The sequence below is a fragment of the Lycium ferocissimum genome, chromosome 3, assembly GCF_029784015.1.
Source record: "Lycium ferocissimum isolate CSIRO_LF1 chromosome 3, AGI_CSIRO_Lferr_CH_V1, whole genome shotgun sequence".
NCBI lineage: Eukaryota > Viridiplantae > Streptophyta > Magnoliopsida > Solanales > Solanaceae > Lycium > Lycium ferocissimum.
In genome coordinates, this window is record NC_081344.1 from 7,183,549 (window position 1) to 7,205,245 (window position 21,697).

Sequence of the window (21,697 nt, forward strand, 5' to 3'; positions counted from 1 at the left end):
AACCAACTCAGACGCCCATGCTGCTCCAATTAATGTGCTGCTTTCATTTTGATACTTATTTCTATCTCTTTTTCACCATTGTTATTTCTTTATTTCTCCAAATCATTTTACAAAATCAAAAATATGGGGACAACCTTTTTTGTTGTTTACGAAGGAAAAAGAGTTGAATTATTATAATTCAGAAGGGATAAAGCCAAAATCTTGAAGAAGAGGTTGTCTGCATACGGTTAAAGGGCTTTTAATAAACGGAAAAGGCTCAAATATGCCATCGAACTATCGGAAATGAATTTATGCCACTCATCAATAGTTTGGCTCATTTATGTCACTCACCAATAGTTTGGCTCATTTATGCCATCGCCCGTTGCCAAAATGACTCATCCATGCCATTTTTCATTAACTCCGGTTTTACAATACTAGATATGACACGTGGCCTCCAACTAGATTATGGTTGTGGGTGGTAGGGTGTATGGTTCGGATTTTTTATTAATTTGAGATTTAAAATTTTATTGGTTTAATTAAACACTGTAGACCTCTAATTGAGGGCCACATGTCATATTTGGTATTATAAAACCGATTAATGAAAAATGACATGCATGAGTCATTTTGGTAACGAAGCGTAATGCTTTAAATGAGCCAAACTATTGATGAGTGGCATAAATGAGCCATTTTCGATAGTTCGATTGCATAAATAGCTAATTATTGATGAGTGGCATAAATGCAAGCCATTTCCGATAGTTCGATGGCATAGTTGAGCCTTTTTCGTTTAATAAAAGCCACTTAAATCAAATTAAATGTGAAGAATAGGTGTCTTTTCTTTCTTGAAAGAAGGCATCCGTTCAGTGAAGGATTGTATCCATGCAACAATTGTGTTTTTTAATAAATAGAATAATTAGGTTTTTAAGAAGGATATTTTACTAATTTAATTTTAAGTTTAGGGGGTTCATGCTTTTAATATAGTATAGATAGATAGACTAGTATTCAAATTATAGGTAACTTCAGAAAAATTCTGCTCTATTTTGCCTCCTCCTCTTATCTTCTTCTTCGTTGTTGTACAATAATATTTTCAAATTTATAGCAATTGAAATATAATGTTTTGAAAAAGTGATCTTGAATTTTAATTATGAAAAGTAAATCTAAATCAAACGGACGTTGTTGGAAGAACTTGAAAACCTGGCAAATCATCATTGTTGCAAAATGAATTTGTTAGATTTGTCGTTATTTTGCCAAATTGATGATTGAAGTTTGTTCTTTATGATATATGGAACTTATGTTTCAAATTTGAGCTCATTTGAGGTAGATTTGGGTTTTGCATTGTGTGTTGAATTGTTAAAATTCGAAGAACAAATTGTTGATTCTGAACAAAAATTGTTCACCTGAAGTTCATGCCAAATGTCTAAAGTGCAACCAAATATATGCTTTACCTCTTGCCAAAATGTGTGTAGTGCAACATTATATGTCAGAAGTTTGGCCTTGTCAAGACCACTACTTTAGTAAAATGTATCAAGTTATGTTGGCACTGTCAAGGCCACAAGTTCAGCAAAAAAATAATTGAAATTGGACTTGGCAAGCCATTAAATGTCTGAAATGCAACCATAAAATGTCTAAAGTTGGCCCTTGCCAAGGCTACAAAAAAATATTTTAAGTTGGCCTTGGCAAGCAAGGCCAAATTTCAGCAAAAATGTTCGATGTTTGGCCTTACACATTTCAGGTAAAAAATGTCTGAAGTTTGCCAAACTTCAAACAAAGAATTTTTGCAACTTCAGTCTCATATGTCTGAAGTAATTCCAAAATAGATATATTTGTTTAAAAAAAGTATTAACTTCAAAATTGAGTATTTTTGCACTTTCAATGACACAACATAAATCATCATAATATGTATATTACAGAGATTAAAAAAAATATTTAACAACAAAAATGCTCTTAAAGAAGGTAATTCCTACATAATATTTCCCGTATTATTGTCCATTTCATAACAATTGATATATTCATATTATTGTTTTCACAGTATAATAATCACTTCGTTATGTTGATGTATACATAATTTTTGCAATATAATTTCACGAAACTACTACGTCATCCAAAAGATCCTAGTTTTGCACTTCATATACATTTCTAGATCTGGTCTTGTGGATGGACATTATGTTCCTTGACGTTTAAATAATCTCTGCATAGCTGCTAATGCAACATTTGGTTGACGTCTTGACGTATTAAATAATACAAATCTGAAGTTATCAGAAATAGGATTTGAAATAAAAATATAACAATATAAAAAATTAAAAAAGAAGAAGATAAAAGTACTTAAAACAAAAATGATCTTAAAGCAGGTAGTCCCTTTCTTACAGATTGTGTCATTATTCACAAAATAACAATATCTATATTTAGCAATGTGAATCAGACCACCCTAGCTTTTCTTTCTCTCCCTTTGACAGCAATTTCATATATTAATTTCTGCTCTAGTGGATGAACATTAATTTCCTTGAGGCCTATTAACTTGGGCTATGATTGATAAAGACATAGAAGTTAACTTTCCATAAAGATTAGACATTAAATAGGGAGCCGTTGATTCTTAATGATTTTCATACTGAAGCCCAAATTAGCAGAGCCGTGTAAGAATGGAAACATTGCATTTTGCAACTTCCCCAAATGGTAATGTGAAAGTCATTAAAGAATTTGAGCACACTATTTTTGGATTCTTTAATTAGTGACCCCAACATGATGGACCATTTCATTCTGTCTCATTAATCCTTTGATTACGTTTGTGGTTATGCTATAGAGTTTAGACAGACACATTTGCAGAAATCACAACTACGTCAAATTGGTTGACACATGTCTGTCACAACTGAGACTGTTTGTTCTGGCCCCCCTCCACCTTCCTTTATTTTTCACTTTTAGATATCACGGCTTGGCTGCTAATCACATGCCCACTTGGATATTCCATTTTGGATTTAAGTTTATTAATTGACAAAATACTGTAAAGATCTTTTAATATTATCAGTGTAATTTAACACGTGAAAAATAGATTAATGACATTTTTCCCGAGTTACCGATTCCGACAAGGTGTTTTTCCGATAGACACTTTTCTGTATGAACGACGTCGGTAATCGCCTGTGTCTGAGGATTCTTCCGATGAAAAAGAACTAGATTTTTTTGAAGTGAATATCAAACTATAGTAAAATATGTCCAATATCATTATGCCTCCAGAATATTTTCCTGGAGTTTTAAGTTGCAAAAAGTTGAATTATCCTGAAGTTTCACTTATACAAGTTTTGAAAGAAGAAGTGGTCGTCTATCGTTGATACGTGTATAGATCCAAATATATTTTCGTATTAAAAGTGACTATTATTTGTCAATATCTTCCGTTTGATTCAATCTCACTTTACTAAATCAAACATAATTAGGATTGCAGATGTAAATGATTTTCTTTTTTTCTTCCTTCTGTTCATGTAGATATCACAATCTTAAATTATTGGGCGATAGTGTTTTTCTTAATGTCTGTTTCGTATCTATAAGCTTTGTTTTCTAAAAAAAAAAAAAAAAAAAACAGAGAGAGAGAATGATTTGGTCGACATGCGACCAAAAGTTAAACCATTACTCTTGAAAATCAACTATTATCTAATTAAAAAAATAAAATTTAAATGGGGGATAAGAAGAAATAGCCCACCTAAGAGAAATGTTTCCAGTTGAGGGATTATATCATTATGGCAAGCAAGTTATGATATTTTTTTTTTTTTTTAAGTTACATTCGTCAATGTCAAAAAAAAATTATGTCATCAGGTCACCTTTATATGTTTTTGAAGGTAACATGATTTATTTTAGGAATACAAATATCGCATTTTAAAGAGATTTACTATAGATATTCATCTGATAGTTTTAAAAAAAATATAATGATAGTGTATATAATTTAACTTTCTTTTTCCTTGTACCATCTATGAGTTGCCATTTTAAAGTGTTGCAAACAATGCCAAAGGACTATGCCAGCATCTAATCTCTGGCTTTCTGTTGCACTTTGCAGTTTGCATGAAAAGAGTTGTCTAAAATATTAATTTCTTCTACCTACCAACTTAATGCAATATAATTACTACTTACTGATCGTGTCATTTTCATTATCAAAACTCTGGGTACTTATTATATATGTTTCTCATCAAACATATGGAAGTACCAATTTTCAAGTGCTACTTTAATTTGATGTGCACTGCCCCATTTGGCTGTCTATTTCACTTTCTAAGTAAATGATACTTGACATCAAATATTGGGGTGAGATGAGCGGATTTTGGGGTTTGAGCTCTGGAATGAAAAAAGTCTTAAAAAGGAGCGTGTTTCTTTTTAATAGATCATATGTGACACGAATCCGAATTAATCAAGATCTCAAAACGGATATAGAATACCGAGTAGGAAATTCAAAAAGCAAAATGATGATTTACCCCATCTGTTTCATTTTTGTAAATTCTTCACCTATAAATGAACTTAAATAATTAACATCCAATCCAACCCCCCCCCCCCCCCCCCAACGCCACCTCTTTGCTAAGACCAAATATTTTTCTAACCCATCCCCTTTTTCATCATAATAATTTGACATTCTTGGCACACAAATAAGCACGTGGCACTTGGAAGAGCAAATGAACTTGAGGTTATATTATGTTATAAGATGTTTTTTTCTAAGTCCCTTGCCGACATTATGTTATTATAGTCTCGTGTCTTAATTTATGAAGTCTACTTTCCTTTTTTTCTATTTTGTCTATAAAATAATGTTGTATCTTTTTTTATTTAGAAACAATTTAATTTTAAACTTCTCATTTTTAGCCACACAAATATCTTTGACTTATTCTAAAATATGTTTTTCTTTCTTAAATTCTGTGTCAAATCAAATACCTTCACATAAATAGGCCGATTGAAAGAGTAGCAGAAAGCCACAATATAGTAAGAGAAGGAAGGGAAGAAAAACCATGTGAGTAATAGCCTTTGTTTATATTTAGGGTGGTCACTTACATCTATAAATTAAATACAAGTAATAAATAGGGTTTATGTTCATGCATCCTTGAAGTTTTCTATGTGAAGTGGTTCTCCTTCATAGACCATTTGTGGCTCCAATAAACACACCCATAATGATAATGAAAACATGCAAAAATATTTGGATAAGAAGAACTTCTTGATAAAGAGTGCTGCTCCTTTTAATAGATCTACCTAAGGTAAATCCTAATCAATTGGACGAGTAAGTTCCGAATATCGAATATGCAAAAGAAAAATCTTTGCAAGCCTTTCCCATGTTTCAACATCATTGCACTAATTAATTCCTTGACGAATTTTCACAATAAAGCCCAAGCTAAAACAGAAAATAGACTCTTCAACCACCAATACCATATGCCTTTTTGCCGCTTCTCCATATATTCTCCAAACTAAAACCAGTTGAGTATTCCTCGTTATTATGCATGAAAATGGGGACCAACAATATGGTGACTATCATTTTATCTAGAAGAATCAAATAGTGGACATGGAGTCTGTTCCTTTCTCTTTTGCAGCTAACCTTAATTATTACCCCTTCCATGATATATCAGTGTCAATATATCTCATTTGTTTGACTAGAGGCACCACTTACAATTCCTTGAATATGAAGCAGAGGCCCCTCTTTTAATTTCTCCCTCTTATTGGGCCCCCTTCTGTTATCTGTCTTGTTCAAGGCCCATAGCATTGTTATCGTTGTCCCTTAACTGAAACCTTAACAGCAAATACCTATCAAAAAATCAGTTGAAACATGTCCATCTGTTACACAGTATAGCCCCTCTTTTACCATTCCCCATTCACGAAACGTGTCAATATTTTGCCTTTTGGAAAATTGTCCCTTAACTGAAACCTTAACAGCAAATACCTATCAAAAAATCAGTTGAAACATGTCCATCTGTTACACAGTATAGCCCCTCTTTAGCATTCCTCATTCATGAAACGTGTCCATATTTTGCTTTTTGGAAAAAGTTTTTCCATATTTTGCTTTTTGGAAAAAGTTTAAGTTTTGTGCACTGACGTATGACGGTGTAGACATTAATTAGTAACCTAATAAAAATGATAATTGACCTGGTAGAACAGTAAGCTATATTGATTGTGTGTACATCTTTAAAATGTCAGTGTATATAATTTAAATCATTCAGACGATTCAATTGTCTCTGGCTTAATTTTGTAGTACTAGCTGGTCCTGATCTAGTGCATCGTGGAAAATGTGACTGTTTTGTTAATGTAGTGAAGTTGCAAGACGAAAGATCAAAATGGCTTCATTCATATCAGTTGTTATCAAGAAGTTGCTGTTGTAAATGAACTTGAACATGATTACGATTTGTTGCTGCTGTGGCTGTTTTAGTAATGTAGTAAAGTTGCAAGACGAAAGAGATTGACATGGCTTCATTCATATCAGTTGTTATCAAGAAGTTGCTGCTGTAAATGAACTTGAGGATGATTACAACTTGTTGATGCAGCAATGCATAGTTGATTTATTTCATCATTTAACATTTTTCTGTATATACTTTTTCAAGAATCAATCCTTAAGCATCCTTTTTCAACAATTGGATGATCTATGTTCAGTTCTTTATTAACTTTTTCTGTTTATGTGGTTTTAATTCATGGCTGATACGAAAGGAAATCACATACTAAGTATATAACAAATGGGGACATAAGCTTTAAAAGCTTGGGTTGAATCAGAAGACAAATAATCAGAAATACAAAAAGAATTTAAAAAGGTCAACTACGACAATTGAGCCTACAAATATCACTTTTGTTTCTTTTAGGACTAAAATATCACTCAAATATCACTATTTTCCTCGGAATATACTAAACACATAATATTCTCCTCCTCTCCTAGTTGGCATGCCTTGTCAAATAAAATTCTATTTTTACTAAAATTGAATTATTTTTCAAATATTCTCCATTAATAGAAACTTTAATTATTTTATGGCTTCCCAAAAGGATTCAAGAGTCGGGTTTTCTCTTTTTTGATTTAATATCTTAACGGCATAGAAGTTTTTAGATTTTTTATTATCAAATGTTATGCTATTACAAAATATGTGAAGTCACTTTAATATCAAACTCTTGATTTATCAAAGCTACTTCAATGGCTAACAAAAATGAAAAGAGTATGCAAGGATCCTTTTTCTAGACTGAATAGTGAATAGCAAATAAACAACAAAAGACGTCATGTGAGACTATCGGTACTGAATGACACAGTAGGAATTTTACAACTATACTTCTCAGATTGTTAAACTATCAAAGTTGGAATTATACACTTCTCGTGACCAAATATCTCTAGTATGATATACAACAGGAGTATCAATGGCATACAACAGGAGTATCAATGGCAGGTTACGTTCTGTTACATTTGAGCTGTTTAGGATGGATTATTTGCACCGTACGTGTGACTTTTTGCTTGAGGTCACTTTTTAAATTTTATTTTCATTACCCGAGTGAGTTAAGTTTCGCTAATAAGTCTTTTATGCATGGTTTTGTAAGAAACTACAGAGATTAGGGTGCATATAATTTTAAAAATAGGATAGGTGCAAATCATAAAAGGGAGTATACGTTAAAGGTGCAAAATGCAAAAAAAACAAAATTGGGTATAAAAGTTATGCTTCTTAAATGTTTTCTAACCAGGTTAAATGTGTATAAGACACGAGTTGATTGGTTAAATGAATTTGAGTTGGATTGAATTAAATAGATTTGATGAGTTAAATGAATTTATTATTAAATTAAATAGATTTGATAAGTTAAATGAATTTATTATTAAAAAATAGAATTTTATGTGACATGACATGACATGCCAACTATGAGAGAAGGAGAATTTTGTGCATTTAGTATATTTGGAGAAAATTAATGATAGTTGGTGATATTCTAATCTGAAAAGAAACAAAAGTGATATTTATAGGCATTCTCAATACATGGCTGACCATTTAGGGAATTTACTCGAAATATAAGGACTAAACTACACACTATAATAAACATTAAGAAGAAGTCCATATGCATATCTTAGTAGTTACAGCTTACAGTAAACAAGGAAATTTCCACTCTTGAAGGGGGTGAGATACTGTTATCATTTCTAGAGTGATTTACAGGATGAACACAAAAAAGAACACCCTTCCCCATGACAAAAATTAAGAATTTCAAGTTAGCTTCTCCCAGTAATTCAGTATTTCCACGTCCTAACGCACAATTCTATGCTGCAAATCCAGCTTTCATCTTGCAATTTCTTGTGCTTGGGGGTAACCAAGTTGCTCCGTCTCCCAGCTCAACTTAGAAGCAACTCCTTCATGGCAAGGAACATATTCCTACAATCGCAAAGAAAATGTACACTTCAATAAAGAATGAAATATTTTTTATGTGCATGGCCATTCCAACAAAGGAAGTTAGTTTCTTTTTTTAAAACATTGTGTCTACCTCCAGTTTCTTGACTAGTTCCTTTGGTGTTGGTGCTGATATGATGATGTGGCGGGCATTTGGGCTGATGAAACCTTCCTCAACAGCTTTGTCGATAAATGACAATAATGAATTGTAATATCCATCCACATTCAGCAATCCTACCTGCAAAATTCATGTTTCTTGATTACGAATATTAAGCTAGAAACTCAAGTACAAGAACAAAAAAAATCTTGATGATCTAAAAGTACATCAAAAATTAAAAATATACCGGCTTATCATGGATGCCTAGTTGCGCCCATGTTATCACTTCAAGCAGCTCCTCAAGAGTTCCATAACCACCTAGATGTGAACGGAGACAATATCGTTAGTGTTTAATGATAATAAACCCTAAAATCCTACTTAGGTTGATCAAATTAGTCAAATGTAAAAAACAAAGTGGCAAAATGAAAACATAAACAAAGAACAACAGAGGAATGATACAGGGCATGAATCTCATAAATACAGTGTGTGACTAAATAATATGACTAGTTTGAATTTGTGAAGAAACTGGAGACTCCTAAAGTGGAGTTAGCATGATGGCTTGTTATGTCCAGCAGCCAGTTGGCATTACCAAGTCAGTGAAAGTATGACACTTTTCTCCTTTTTCTATCACCCCCCCAGTGGCTATAAGCACATTAAAGGAAAAGAACAAATCACAATAGTAGGTTTTCTCACAGTGAATAACCTCCAATTTCAGTGTAAGATGTTGATAGGTCAACAACTATGGTTTGAACTGTTGGTCCTTAATGATGAGTCTTGGAGATTGTGACAACTTCAAGGTCCAGTGAACTTGTAAAATAGTACTGATTTATCCCAGCATTAACCTATGTTTGCTCGAAACCTCAAAAAATGTTGCCGTGTGTGTCGGATTGTATAAAAGTAATGTATTTTTGGAGAATCTGACAGGGGTGCGACGACAATTTTAAAAAAAATTCAGCAACATAGCCTCTGACCCCTCACATTCTTGATATACATAATTTGAGCATAATTATTCTTTATGGCAATCACTTATTTTGAACTAGTATCCAAGAGTAAGATTATCAATTCAAGGTTATTATAAATCCGGCAAAACTCCAAAATTCTATTATTTGTGTCCTTTTAAAGGAACTTATACATAGTTTCTATTATGAGGACAGAAGAGGAATACTAAACCAAGAAGATGACTGACTGAACTATCAGAAGAATAAAAAAAAGGAAACATATAATGAATCCAATGCCCAAAATAGCAAATATTAAACCACTGATTGTCTTTTTTTCCCTCATTTATTCTTTTAAGTATTTTTGCATAGGAATTTGCGTGCAAAAGTTAAACTTTGACTGTAAGGCCTTTTACCAACCTGGTAAGGCAATAAAAGCATCAGAGTGCCTAGCCATCTCTGCTTTCCTTTGATGCATACCTGCAACAGCCTTCACTTCTCCTACTGTTTCACCAGTTAACTGTGAAAACAAGTACCATATATCAGAAAAAAAAATTATTACATTTTTGGACCGTACTAAAAATAATAGTCAGTAAATGTATATGCTTTGTATATTAAGTATATAAATATACATATAGTATGCATAAAATATTCATAAAGATATACATATAATTTACGTAATCAATGTTTATGTTTTGTTTGTTTTGGCTAGCGCCCGAAATTAATTTTTGACCGACGGGCCAAAAATGGCAAAAGCCCAAAAAAACTTTTTTTTTTTTTTTTTCAAGAATCAGAGTATTTGGTAGAAATAAAGATAAAAGAAGTTATTGTAGTGTAGTGAATGTTGCTGCACAGTGAAGCAATGATGAGTACTATTTCAGAAAAAGAAGACTTAATCCCAAAAAAGTCCATAGGGTCAGCAGGTGCAGAAGAAAGTAATCTTAGCCTTAGCCTTATCATACACCACCACTTCAAGATATATACACATATACATACATATAAAAGTTGCAGAAACAGCAAAGGAAAAAAACACAGGAGCTAATAGTGGTCTCTGTATGCAGAAGGAAAGTGAAAAAAACAACATATATGGAACCTAAAAATACATTAGACTAGTAAAAAGCCAGATATCGAAGTACCATGGTATATGGATAAGGCACTCAAAGGAGAAGAAAGAAAAAAAAAAAGTGTATACAGCACAGCATAGAACTTTGTAAATACCCTCTTTGGTACATCAACTGACAGAACCATAATCAATATTTAAATTAGAACCAATAGTTTAAACTCAAAAGTATCAACTCTTTAAACATGGATTATAAAAGATTAAAGGGTACTACTAATACTTTTCTTGATCATAGTAGACATACCTCTCGAGGCATGAGTGTCTTGGGAATGACTCTGCAGACAAACAATAACATGACAAAAATTCAATTTTTAACAGACAAGAAAAAAAAAAAAAAAAAAAAAGAAAGAAGAACATTTGCACTAATTAACACAAGACACACAAACTGAGATATTTTTCTCACCCAATAACATGGCGACCACCATCATGAACTGCTTGTGAAACTAAGCCCATTAGGCCTATGCTACCTCCTCCATACACCAAATCAATATTCCTTGAAACCTTTCATAAGACAAACACCAGATCAACCCCATAATTTAAAAAAGAATGACAATTTAAAGTATAAAGTAATCACGTTTAAGTCTAAAAGCACATTCAAGTTGTTTATTGATTATAAAGAGGGAAGGGTAAAAATGGATTATACCATTTGTTACTAAAAACAGATGTACTTTTAAGTGCAACTATTTCATTTGCTTGGTGTGAAGAAGAGAAGAAGGCATAGAAACAAAGATTGTGCAATGAGAAAACTATGACAGAAAAGAGGGCCCGGAAGAAAAAAAATCCTGTAGATGAAAGTATACATTACACAAAATTGTAAAAACTAGCACTAAAAGCTGAAAACCTTGTCATATTTCACATGTGTGAAAATCAAAGCAACTTGCAGAAAAGAATGAAACTTGAAATGAGTGGTATATACACACACACAAAAGGAAACAGAGAGAAAAACAGAAGTGTTCTGTCATTTTAGAGAAATATAAGCACTGCATGTAACAAGAAAACTATGTTGCTCGGACTCTTTAGAAATATCGACGGGTGCGTCTGGTATTCTCCAAAAGTAGTGCATTTTTGGAGAATTCAACATGTAAGGGCTTTAATATTTTGAAGAATCCATAAAGCGAATATAAAAAATTACTAGAATAATAAGGGGACAATAGACCTAAAATTCCAATCAAGAACCATGTGAACAACTTGAAAAAACTAAATATCATTATCAAGAACTTGTATTTACTTCAAAGTAAGAGAACCCCATTTTCATGGACACAAAAAAGGAACAATCTTTATGCAAAAACCAGCAAAATGAGAAAGAAAAAAGGAAAAGAAAAAAAGGGTTAAAGATAAAATCAAGAACAAAAAAAGGGAGTCATTGTTGATATTTGAAGGTAATATACCAATTCTTTGCCAAGTTCAATGGCAGCATCTTGATAACTACTCTTTTTGCCTTGACTACTCCCACAAAACACACAAATCCTCTTGAATTTTGAACCCTTTACTACATCACTTTCCCTCTCCATATTTTTACACTGTTCCTTTTATGTTGTAAAACAAGAACCACTTCTTGGGTTTTGCAAAATAGATGATAAAGTAAGAATGTTGCTATGCTATTATTCTTTTTGCATATGCTGAGAGAGACTAATATATATAGAGAGGGAGCTTAGCTAGCTTTATAGATATGCATCCTTACATATACATGTACCATGGAAGAAATTAAACAGTGCCTATATAACTTTTCAGCGTGACCACTCCATTGGCTACTCACCAAATGGTTCTATGTACGAGCCGCATTCCACGTCACCAATACTCGACACACTTGTTTTATACGCACTCCAGTAAGCACTAGTGGACCATTTTATTTCTTTTCTTTTTGTTTCCATCCAATCCAATGTCCCGTACATATATGGGGGTCTGATTTAATGGGAATTCACGCCGAAAAGTCTCACATAGCGAGTAATGGCAAAACTACATAGATTGAAAGATGGTCAGTGGTGAGCCGCAAGTCTTCCGCATACTGAGAAGTCTTCGCTCCAAGTGGTGAGCCGCAAGTTTCCATACCTCTATATTTGTGATTAAAGCTCGGCTCTGCATTCGTAGTGAAATCTCGACAACAAGTAATCCGTCCATTCAAGAACAAGCAGAGCCCTTGATTGATGGTCGTATCGTGAGGAGAAGAATCAGAGGATTACATCTTTTTATTTAAGATTTCATAAATATTGTAACCTCCGCACAAATTCTTGAAATCAAATATTACCCCTGCACAAATTCTTGAAATCAAATATTACCCCCGCAGAAATTCTTGAAATCAAATATTATTCTTTGTTGCTATTTTCTTGTCTTGATTATTATTTTCAGGAACGAAAACTTAGTCGTTACAGTCACTTAAACACTCTTCACCGAAAAATTATACGTTGATCATCCTTTGCCAGGAAATTATATAGTATATATATAAAAAATAATACTATGTATATAGGTAAAACAATTACTTCTTATAGATATAGATATTAAATCTTGAACACCCTTAGAAAATTATTTTGCTACTGTTTGCGAAACCTCTAGTTAGGAATGAAGGAAGACTTACCACACCACAACTCATGTAGGTATCAGTAATCTTGTTGTCGTATTATTACCGTGATATGATTGAATATGAAATTATAAGAAAATCAAAATTTTAAAATTGAAAGAAAAAGTTTGACAAATATGAAGAAGAAAATACGGATTTTTTCAGGTACTTAATTTGGCTTTCTCCAAATTTAAATAAAACGGTTGATTTCAAAATATCTTGAAATCAATGACGAAGTTAGATTGTGTGATCAACTTATCCTAGGGACATTTTAATATTTTTTGAGTTATTGATAAAAATATCTCGTCACGTGTAAATTTTTTCTCGATAAATTTACACGAATAGTCACTTTTGTGACTTTGTATTTAGAAAGTGACCTTTTTTTTAATTGGGACTATTGGTTTAAAGTTCTAAAGTGATATCATCTGATCTTATATAAAGGCAGACACGTATAGCACATCTAATTAATTGATGTAGCTCAAAAGTAATATTCAGTTAAGAACTTAAGAAAATTGTTTTTTGTTTAAAAAAATGAAGGTAGAATGGAATTAGGACCTAAAATCTCTTGTATGTTCTGAAAAGGTGTTAGATTATGTAATTACCTTTTTAATTGATTTAACTTCTAAAGAGAAAATAAGTTTATTTATATAGTTATGTCTTCAAAATCAACAATTTTATATGTGAATATTATAGAGATTGACATGTATGTTTTCCAATTTATGTCACAATAAAAACTGTTGTCCCGTCAAAAGTTCACAACGGACTCCACAAGGTACAGTTCTCCTTAAATGTGGTTGACTATAGTCAACTGTAATTATTAATCAAAATTTATCAATTTCTAATATCTAATTTTTTTATAAATTCTATATCCGATTGACTAACATTATTCAGTCTTTCATGTATACGATCTTTCCGAAACTACCTTTTACTTTTCAATGTGGCATTGCAAATATTTTTTAGAATAAATTATTTTTATAAATATTTTCCAAAAGATATTACCAAACACCCTAGTTAGCACAATGACATGCTACTTTTTCAATAGTATTATCCGGTTTGCATTTTTCCTTTTGTTTTGTTAAATTCCTTGGATCATTCTAAAGAATCTTCACAAAAATAATTCCTTATAATTTTTACACTTTGACTCATCAATGTTAAATTTTTCATGTGCTCGTTTTAATAAGAGTATTACATACCATCTGCCGGAAAGTTTTCAATGTACCCTTGTCTCTTTTATTTTTAAAGTGCATTACTAATATTGTTTCTTTTTGCTTACTTGTACTTATTTATTACCACTCATGTTCTAAATTCATGGATATTCCTTGATCCACGTATGTAAAAGGATTTCAGTTAAGAGTAAACAATAAAATTAAGTCATATAATCAATAAATTACTCCTACTTACTATATATATTTTGAACCAAAAACAAAAATAGTCTTTCTTTTTGCTTACTTGCACTTATTTATCACCACTCATGTTATAATTTCGTAGAGATTTCTACATCCATGTATATAGAAGGATCTCCATTAAGAGTAAATAATAAGATCAAATCATATAATCAATATATTACTCCTACTTACTATATTTTAAACCCAAAAAAAAAAATTGCTTACTTGTACTTATTTATTACCGCTCATGTTCTAAATTCGTCGAGATTCCTTCACCCACGTATATAGAAGGATCTCAATTGATACTAAATAACAAGATCAAGTCATATAATTAATATATTAGTCCTACTACTTATGATCTTTTGAACCAAAAAAAAAAAAATGATCAAGTCCCGTTGTCTTTTTCTTTTCCAAGTTCCAGTCCTCTGCCCCTTTTCTAAAAGTGGCCTGAGAAACTTTAATTAGAATATAAACAGCACATAAGAATTACGTGATCAATACCTATAATGATTTAAATTTTTATTTATTTACAGCATAAAGACTAATTTGACAGTCTCTAACAACTCTACACCATTTTTTTTTTTTAATTTCTGATCAGATGCTTAATTAATGTAAATATTTACATGATGATCAGTAGAGGAACCAGAATTTTCACCTAGGGGGTTCAAAAATATGAAGAAGTAAATACAAGAAAAAGCCAAGGGGGTTCAACATCTACTATATATATATATATAAAAATAATTTTAATCGTGTACATACACTGTAATTTTCCACCGAGGGAGTTCGGATGAACCCCCTAGAGCCTACGTAGCTCCGCCCCTGATGATGGTCGCTTTATAACTTGATTGAATAAATACTTTTCATAACCATCAATCATACAACTTAAGTCATAAATAGAATTCATGTCCTCCCTGTATGCAGATAGGGCTGGGCGTAGTGCAATAGTTACTGGTTCATTCGAACTCAATAATTTTGGTTTGAACTCTATATAGTATGTGTTAAAAATAGATTTCAAACCTAGTGAATCAAATAATTAATTGAGATAGAATTTGATGATGAACTCATAAAGTTTAAATCATAAATTCGACTTTGGATACAAATCTTTGATCTTTAATCTTACCTTTATACCTGCAACTTGAAAAAATTGGCACCTTTTCAACCTGAAAAAAGTTTTTTTCAGATGAACATTGCAAGAGGATAGGTATTAAAAAAGTATACTAGTAGCTTGGAACTACAAATTTTACAAAGCAATGTAATGTATAAATACTAAATTGTATGGGCAATAAATACATGGGAAAACTCAATGGAGGCATGTGGAAATAGCCATGGAGGTCTGTGGAAAGATGATTGAATAAGAAAACATATGGGTATTTGTGTATCAGGCTTGTACCCTCATACACTAGACAAACTTGTTACATTCTTAGGAAACATTTCATTCTTATTTCATAATCCCCATATCACTTCTTTTACCATGTTGTCCCCAATCCCATTCCCTATAAAATACTCCCTCCGATCCAAAATAATTGAAGATTTAGCCTCCAAAAATTGGTCTAAAATAATTGAGGCTTTTAGTCTATCAAGATGGTATTTCATTCTTTTTCCAAATTTATACCAATATACCCAGTGTAAAATATACAGTGATAGCATTATTTTTTTCATAATAGCAGCATATACAATAATACTAGGGTATATCAACATTCAAATGTAGGGGTCAATTCCGCAGCAATGAGTGTAGAGTGCAGACTAAGCCTGTTAACCGGTTCACCCGGAACCGGAACCTGACCCAGTTGGCTAACCGACCTGTTACCGATTTGGTAACCGGTAATCTATACCGGTTACCGGTTAGCTAGTTAGTTTTTGCTCTAACCGGACCGGAACCGGTAGGCTTTGTAAAAACCGGCAACCGGTTAGCCCAAAAACGTATTTTTTTTAAATTTTTTTGCTTAATTACGTATTTTACACATAAATTATGTTATGTTATGTTACTATAAGTGTGTATATATATATATATATATATATATATATATATATATATATATATATATATATATGTTTAAGTTATATGTATTACTTAAGTTTATATATTTACTAACAAGTAAAAACTTATGAGTATTATAAAATTCATGATTGTTTTTTTTTCTAAGTATATAACTTTCTATTTTATGTATATTATAAGTATGTTCTAAGTATATTGTAGGTGTATATATGTTTAACTTATATGTAATACTTAAATTTTATATTTACTAATAACTCATGAGTATTATAAAATTCAAGATTGTATATTTATAAATATATATAGTTATGACTTTCTATTTTTTAATTTAAGTAGATGTATATTATAAGTATATATATATATATATATATATATATATATATATATATATATATATATATATATATATATATATATATATATATATATATATTAAGTATATTTTTATATATGTATATAAATATATATAGTTATAAATTTCTATTTTTTAATTTAAGTAGATGTATATTATAAGTATATTATAAGTATGTTGTAGGTATTATTTTGTGTATATATATACAACTTAAGTATATTTTTATATATGTTATGTTTGTATATTATAACTTATGTGTATCTATATATCTATCTATCTATCTATCTATCTATATATATATATATGTGTGTGTTTAAGTTATATGCATTACTTAAGTTTATACATTTACTAACAAGTAACAACTTATGAGTATTACAAAATTCATGATTGTTTTTTTCTAAGTATATAACTTTCTATTTTATGTATATTATAAGTATGTTCTAAGTATATTGTAGGTATATATATGTTTAACTTATATGTAATACTTAAATTTTATATTTACTAATAACTCATGAGTATTATAAAATTCAAGATTGTATATTTATAAATATATATAGTTATAACTTTCTATTTTTTAATTTAAGTAGATGTATATTATAAGTATATTATAGGTATTTTCTTAACTTAATATAAGTAAGAATATGAACACAAGTAAATAGAAAAAAGCTCAATGAGCCATAATTTTTATTCATTAATGGATAACATTTATTTACAAGTTATAATTTTTTTTAACTTGCAAATAATACATGAGTTGTACAAGAATGAAATTACATTGTAAGCACCATTTCGCTAAGTTCTTCTATATTATATTCTTCCATTGGGATATCTTCTATGTCGTCAATTTGGTCCCCATCACTTGCAATTAAAAATTCAATTTCTTCCTCTTCGCCTTGCCTTTGGTTGGGCCGCTCTGATCTAATCCAATCGCGAATGCAAACTAGTACTTGCAAGCTAAATCTGGACAAGGAGTATCTATGATCTTCAATTTGTTGTCTTCCTTGGCTAAATGCAATTTCCGAGGCCACAGTTGATATTTGAACATTAAGTATATCCCGAGCCATTCTTGCAAGTATCGGACAATTCGCCTTGTATTTCTTCCACCATCCTAAGACGTCCACTTCAAGCATGGTCATTGTCACCAATGACTGCGTCAAATAAAAGTTAAGTTCATCAAAGTTTGCAGTAGTTTGTAGTAGAAGAAGACATTCTCCGAAAAACACCTAAACTCGATATGCCTTTTCCTTTATTTTGAGAAGTAGAAGTACTAGGTGGTGGAGGTTTGGGAGCAACACTTTCTTCCAACTTAGAATAATATTCAAAAACTTTTCTAAGCTCAATATCTATGGCTCTTTGGGCCTCAAATTGTGATGGTTCCTCGGTGATCATTTCTAAATATTCATAAATTTGTTTAACCAATTGAGAGGTAAAAGAAATTTTAAGACAAGGATTTAAAATAAAACCCAATATGAATAAAGTATGAGAAAATAATACTTCTTAAATTTTTCCCTCATAGAATGAATAGCCGCTTGGTAACCCGGTTTTTCCTTATACTCAAATAAAACTCTAGTTAATTCGGTCAAGTATGCTAAAATTCCAGTAACCGCGGGATAAAATTGTCTAGAAAAAACAAGAGTAGCATGATAAAAATGTTCTAAAAGCTCTTTACATTCCAAAACATCTTCCCAATCGCTATCAAATAACCACTCCGAAACCTCTTTATTGTGATTGTTGTGAGTATTTTGTATGGCAATCCTATATTCATATGCTTGTTGCAACATAATGTAAGTGTAGTTCCACCTAGTATCAACTTCAACTTGAATTTTCCTAGGTCTAAGACCAAGACTCTCACATTGATTTTTAAAATCTCTCATTTTAGCCTTACTTGAATTACAAAAAAGAAAAGCAACCGCATCTCTAACCTTTTGAATAGAATCATCAAATAAGGAAAGACCATCTCTAACAATCAAGTTTAAAATGTGACAACTACATCTTACATGAAAAATATCCGTTAGTGGAGGTTTTAATTCCCTTTTTATAAGGCAAACCGCTCTTGTGTTGTTAGTAGCATTATCTAAAGCAATACAAACTGTTTTTTTGTAAACGGAAAAGGGCCAAAAATACCCTCGAACTATTGAAAATGGTGCAAAAATACCCTCCATCCACCTTTCAGCCCCCAAATACCCTTACCATCCACCTATTGGGTCTAAAATACCCTTATTGCTAACAGAATCTTTTCATTAAACACGTGGCATTTTTCTATTGGTTGGCTTATAAAATTAATTAAACTAATTAACTTTTGTTGTCACCCCCGACCCCACCCCCCCCCCCCCCATCCGTGAAAAAAAAAATTATTTTTTTTGAAAAAAAAAGTTGACTTTTTTTTTGCACCCCCCTCCCCGTACCCCCCCCCCCCCCCCCGACGCAAAAAAAATAATATTTTTGAAAAAAAAAGTTTTGACGTTTTTTTTGGGGTTTTTTAGCTGGGAGGGGAGGGGGGGCGTAGGGTGCGGGGTTTGGGGGTTGGGGGGAGGGTGAGGGTGCGGGGTGGAAAAAAAGTCAAAACTTTTTTTTCAAAAATATTAATTTTTTTTTTTGCGTCGGGGGGAGGTGTGGGGTGGGGGGTGGGGTGGGGTGCAAAAAATATTGTAGTCTACACTAGTGCACCCCACCCCGCACCCTACACCTCCCCGCACACACCCCCCCCCCCCCCCGACGCAAAAAAAAAATTAATATTTTTGAAAAAAAAATTGACGTTTTTTTTGGGTTTTTTGCACCCCCCCCCCTCAAACCCCGCACCCTACGCCCCCTCCCCTCGCAGTTGAAAAAAAAGTTGACTTTTTTTTCACCCCACACCCTACGCCCCCCCCCCCCCTCATCTATCGCAATCGGTACCGAAAAAAAAAAAGTTGACTTTTTTTTCACCCCGCACCCTACGCCCCCCTAGCGGCTAAAAAAAAACCCAAAAAAAAACGTCAAATTTTTTTTTTTCAAAAATATTAATTTTTTTTTTGCGGGGGGGGGGGGGGGTTATTAGGGTGTGGGGTGCAAAAAAAAAGTCAACTTTTTTTCCAAAAAAAATAATTTTTTTCACGGGGGGGGGGTCGGGTCGGGGCGGGGGGCAATATCTGGTCAATATTGCAAAAGTTAATTAGTTTAATTAATTTTATAAGCCAACCAATAGAAAAATGCCACGTGTTTAATGAAAAGATCTCGTTAGCAACAGGGTATTTTAAAGAGGTGGATTAAGTAAATGGGGGTATTTTTGCACCATTTTCAATAGTTCGAGGGTATTTTTGGCCCTTTTCCGTTTTGTAAATGTTAAAATATTTCATAATAGTTGTCATGCCATCCGCTAAAAATTTACCGTCATGACGACCCTTACCTTCATCGTATAAATAAGCTATAATTCTTTTTTGCATGACCCAATTATCATCTATCCAATGACATGTAGTAGCAAAAAATTCTAACTTATTAAGACTGAGACCAATATCGGCGGTAAGGGAAACATTACAATTTAAAGAATTAAGTAAATGACGCAAATAAAATCTATATTTTTTAGATAACTCAATAATATCTGCTCTACAAGTACTTCTAGGAATACCCTCAAACATCGGATTATAAATACGTTGAATATAAGTAACAAACCCGCCCCTGAAGGAAAGGAAAATGGTAAACAATCATAAGATACCATTTTAGCTATCTCTATAGGGTCTTTCTTTTTGTTGTAACCAAAAGATTTTCCGGTATGTGGGTCTATTGTTCATTGAGTACCCCCTACGGAACTCGTTCCCTCTACCCCAACGTCCATATGTGTATTCATTAAATGAGTCCTTAGTGTTCCCGTTCCCCCAGACTTATTGTTCTTACACTTGAATTGAAATGCTTTTTTTACATATATTACATATGGCTATTTCTTTCTCCCTATCTCTAGTCATAAAATTCCAAACTTTAGAGATTGGCGTGCGAATTTTTGTCGCTTTTTGTTGTGTTTGTGATTCTTGTGGTTGTTGTCCTTGTTGTGTATCACTATCTCCTATCAGATTTTCCGGTGATTGTGTTTCGTCATCATCAATAATTTCATTATAGGTTGGGCCAAATCGATGTTCTAATTGTTCATGTTCTAAAATTGGATTATTTTGAGTAATGTCAACTTGACCCATCATATACACTTTCGTTTCCGGCACAAATGTTTCCTCCATAATTCTCCCCAGCCCCCGACTACCACCGTCTCTTCTAACTCTCTTGGACATAATTAAATCGCAAGCAAATAAATTGCAAGAAAATGAATTGCGAAAATTAAAAATAGAGTTGGAACGAAGGTACCAAATTGCCGAAATAAATTCCGCCAAAACAAATGTTGAATTGAAGGCGGCTAGACTTGCAAATCCACCAACACTTCGTTTTTGTATAGTTGCAAAATATAAAATAGCTAATAATTGAGAATTTGAGAGAACTTGTAATTTTAAAGTAGCTAATAATTGAGAGAATTTTAGATTTGAGAAGAGAAAATTGGTGTGGATGAAAATAAAATGGAGAGAGATTTATATAGGAGTGGAAAAGGGGTTAAAGTGTTAAAAATAAAAGTTTGGAGGGCGGTAGGGGGGAGAGGGGGCCAAAAAATGGGTTTTTAGGCCGTTGCCAACGGCCAAAAATAAAATTGGACCGTTGGGCAACGGCCCAATAACGGTCAGCTCCGCCTAGAATTGAAAAAAAAATTAAAAAATTTAAATTTTGACCCTTTAACCGGCCGGTTCCGGTTAACTGATTACCGATTCTCGAAAATAAAAAACGGAACCGATCCGGTATAACACGGTTTTCGCAACCGCATAACCGGTATACCCGGTCCGGTTCCGGTTAAACCGGAACCGTTTAACAGGCTTAGTGCAAACACACCATTAACTTTCAGCACGATTTAAATATGCATAGTTGATAATTATTAAACGTCT

At 32.3% G+C, this 21,697-nt stretch overlaps 1 protein-coding gene across 2 annotated transcripts; it reads right to left on the bottom strand.

The window, feature by feature from the left end:
* Positions 1–7,970: 7,970 nt before the first annotated feature.
* Positions 7,971–12,122, bottom strand: LOC132049509 (cytokinin riboside 5'-monophosphate phosphoribohydrolase LOG3-like). Of its 2 annotated transcripts, none has more exons than XM_059440340.1 (7): positions 11,856–12,122; positions 10,871–10,968; positions 10,712–10,742; positions 9,768–9,867; positions 8,660–8,730; positions 8,410–8,553; positions 7,971–8,300 (listed from the first exon to the last, which is right to left on the bottom strand). In XM_059440340.1, exons 1-7 carry the CDS (start codon positions 11,976–11,978, stop codon positions 8,208–8,210), a joined length of 660 nt encoding a protein of 219 aa, XP_059296323.1. In that variant the 5' UTR covers positions 11,979–12,122; the 3' UTR covers positions 7,971–8,207. The 2 variants fall into 2 exon arrangements, with proteins under 2 accessions (XP_059296323.1, XP_059296324.1); XM_059440341.1 differs by lacking the exon at positions 11,856–12,122 and adding an exon at positions 11,111–11,265.
* Between the last annotated feature and the right edge of the window lie 9,575 nt (positions 12,123–21,697).

Bases quoted from the DNA above. Each gene is read 5' to 3' on its own strand.
- LOC132049509 (XM_059440340.1), bottom strand. From the start codon at position 11,978: ATGGAGAGGGAAAGTGATGTAGTAAAGGGTTCAAAATTCAAGAGGATT. The intron at 9,868-10,711 runs GTATGTCTACTA...TTGTTTTCACAG, and splicing joins AGACACTCATGCCTCGAGAG to TTAACTGGTGAAACAGTAGG. The intron at 8,301-8,409 runs GTAGACACAATG...TTGCGATTGTAG, and splicing joins AACTAGTCAAGAAACTGGAG to GAATATGTTCCTTGCCATGA.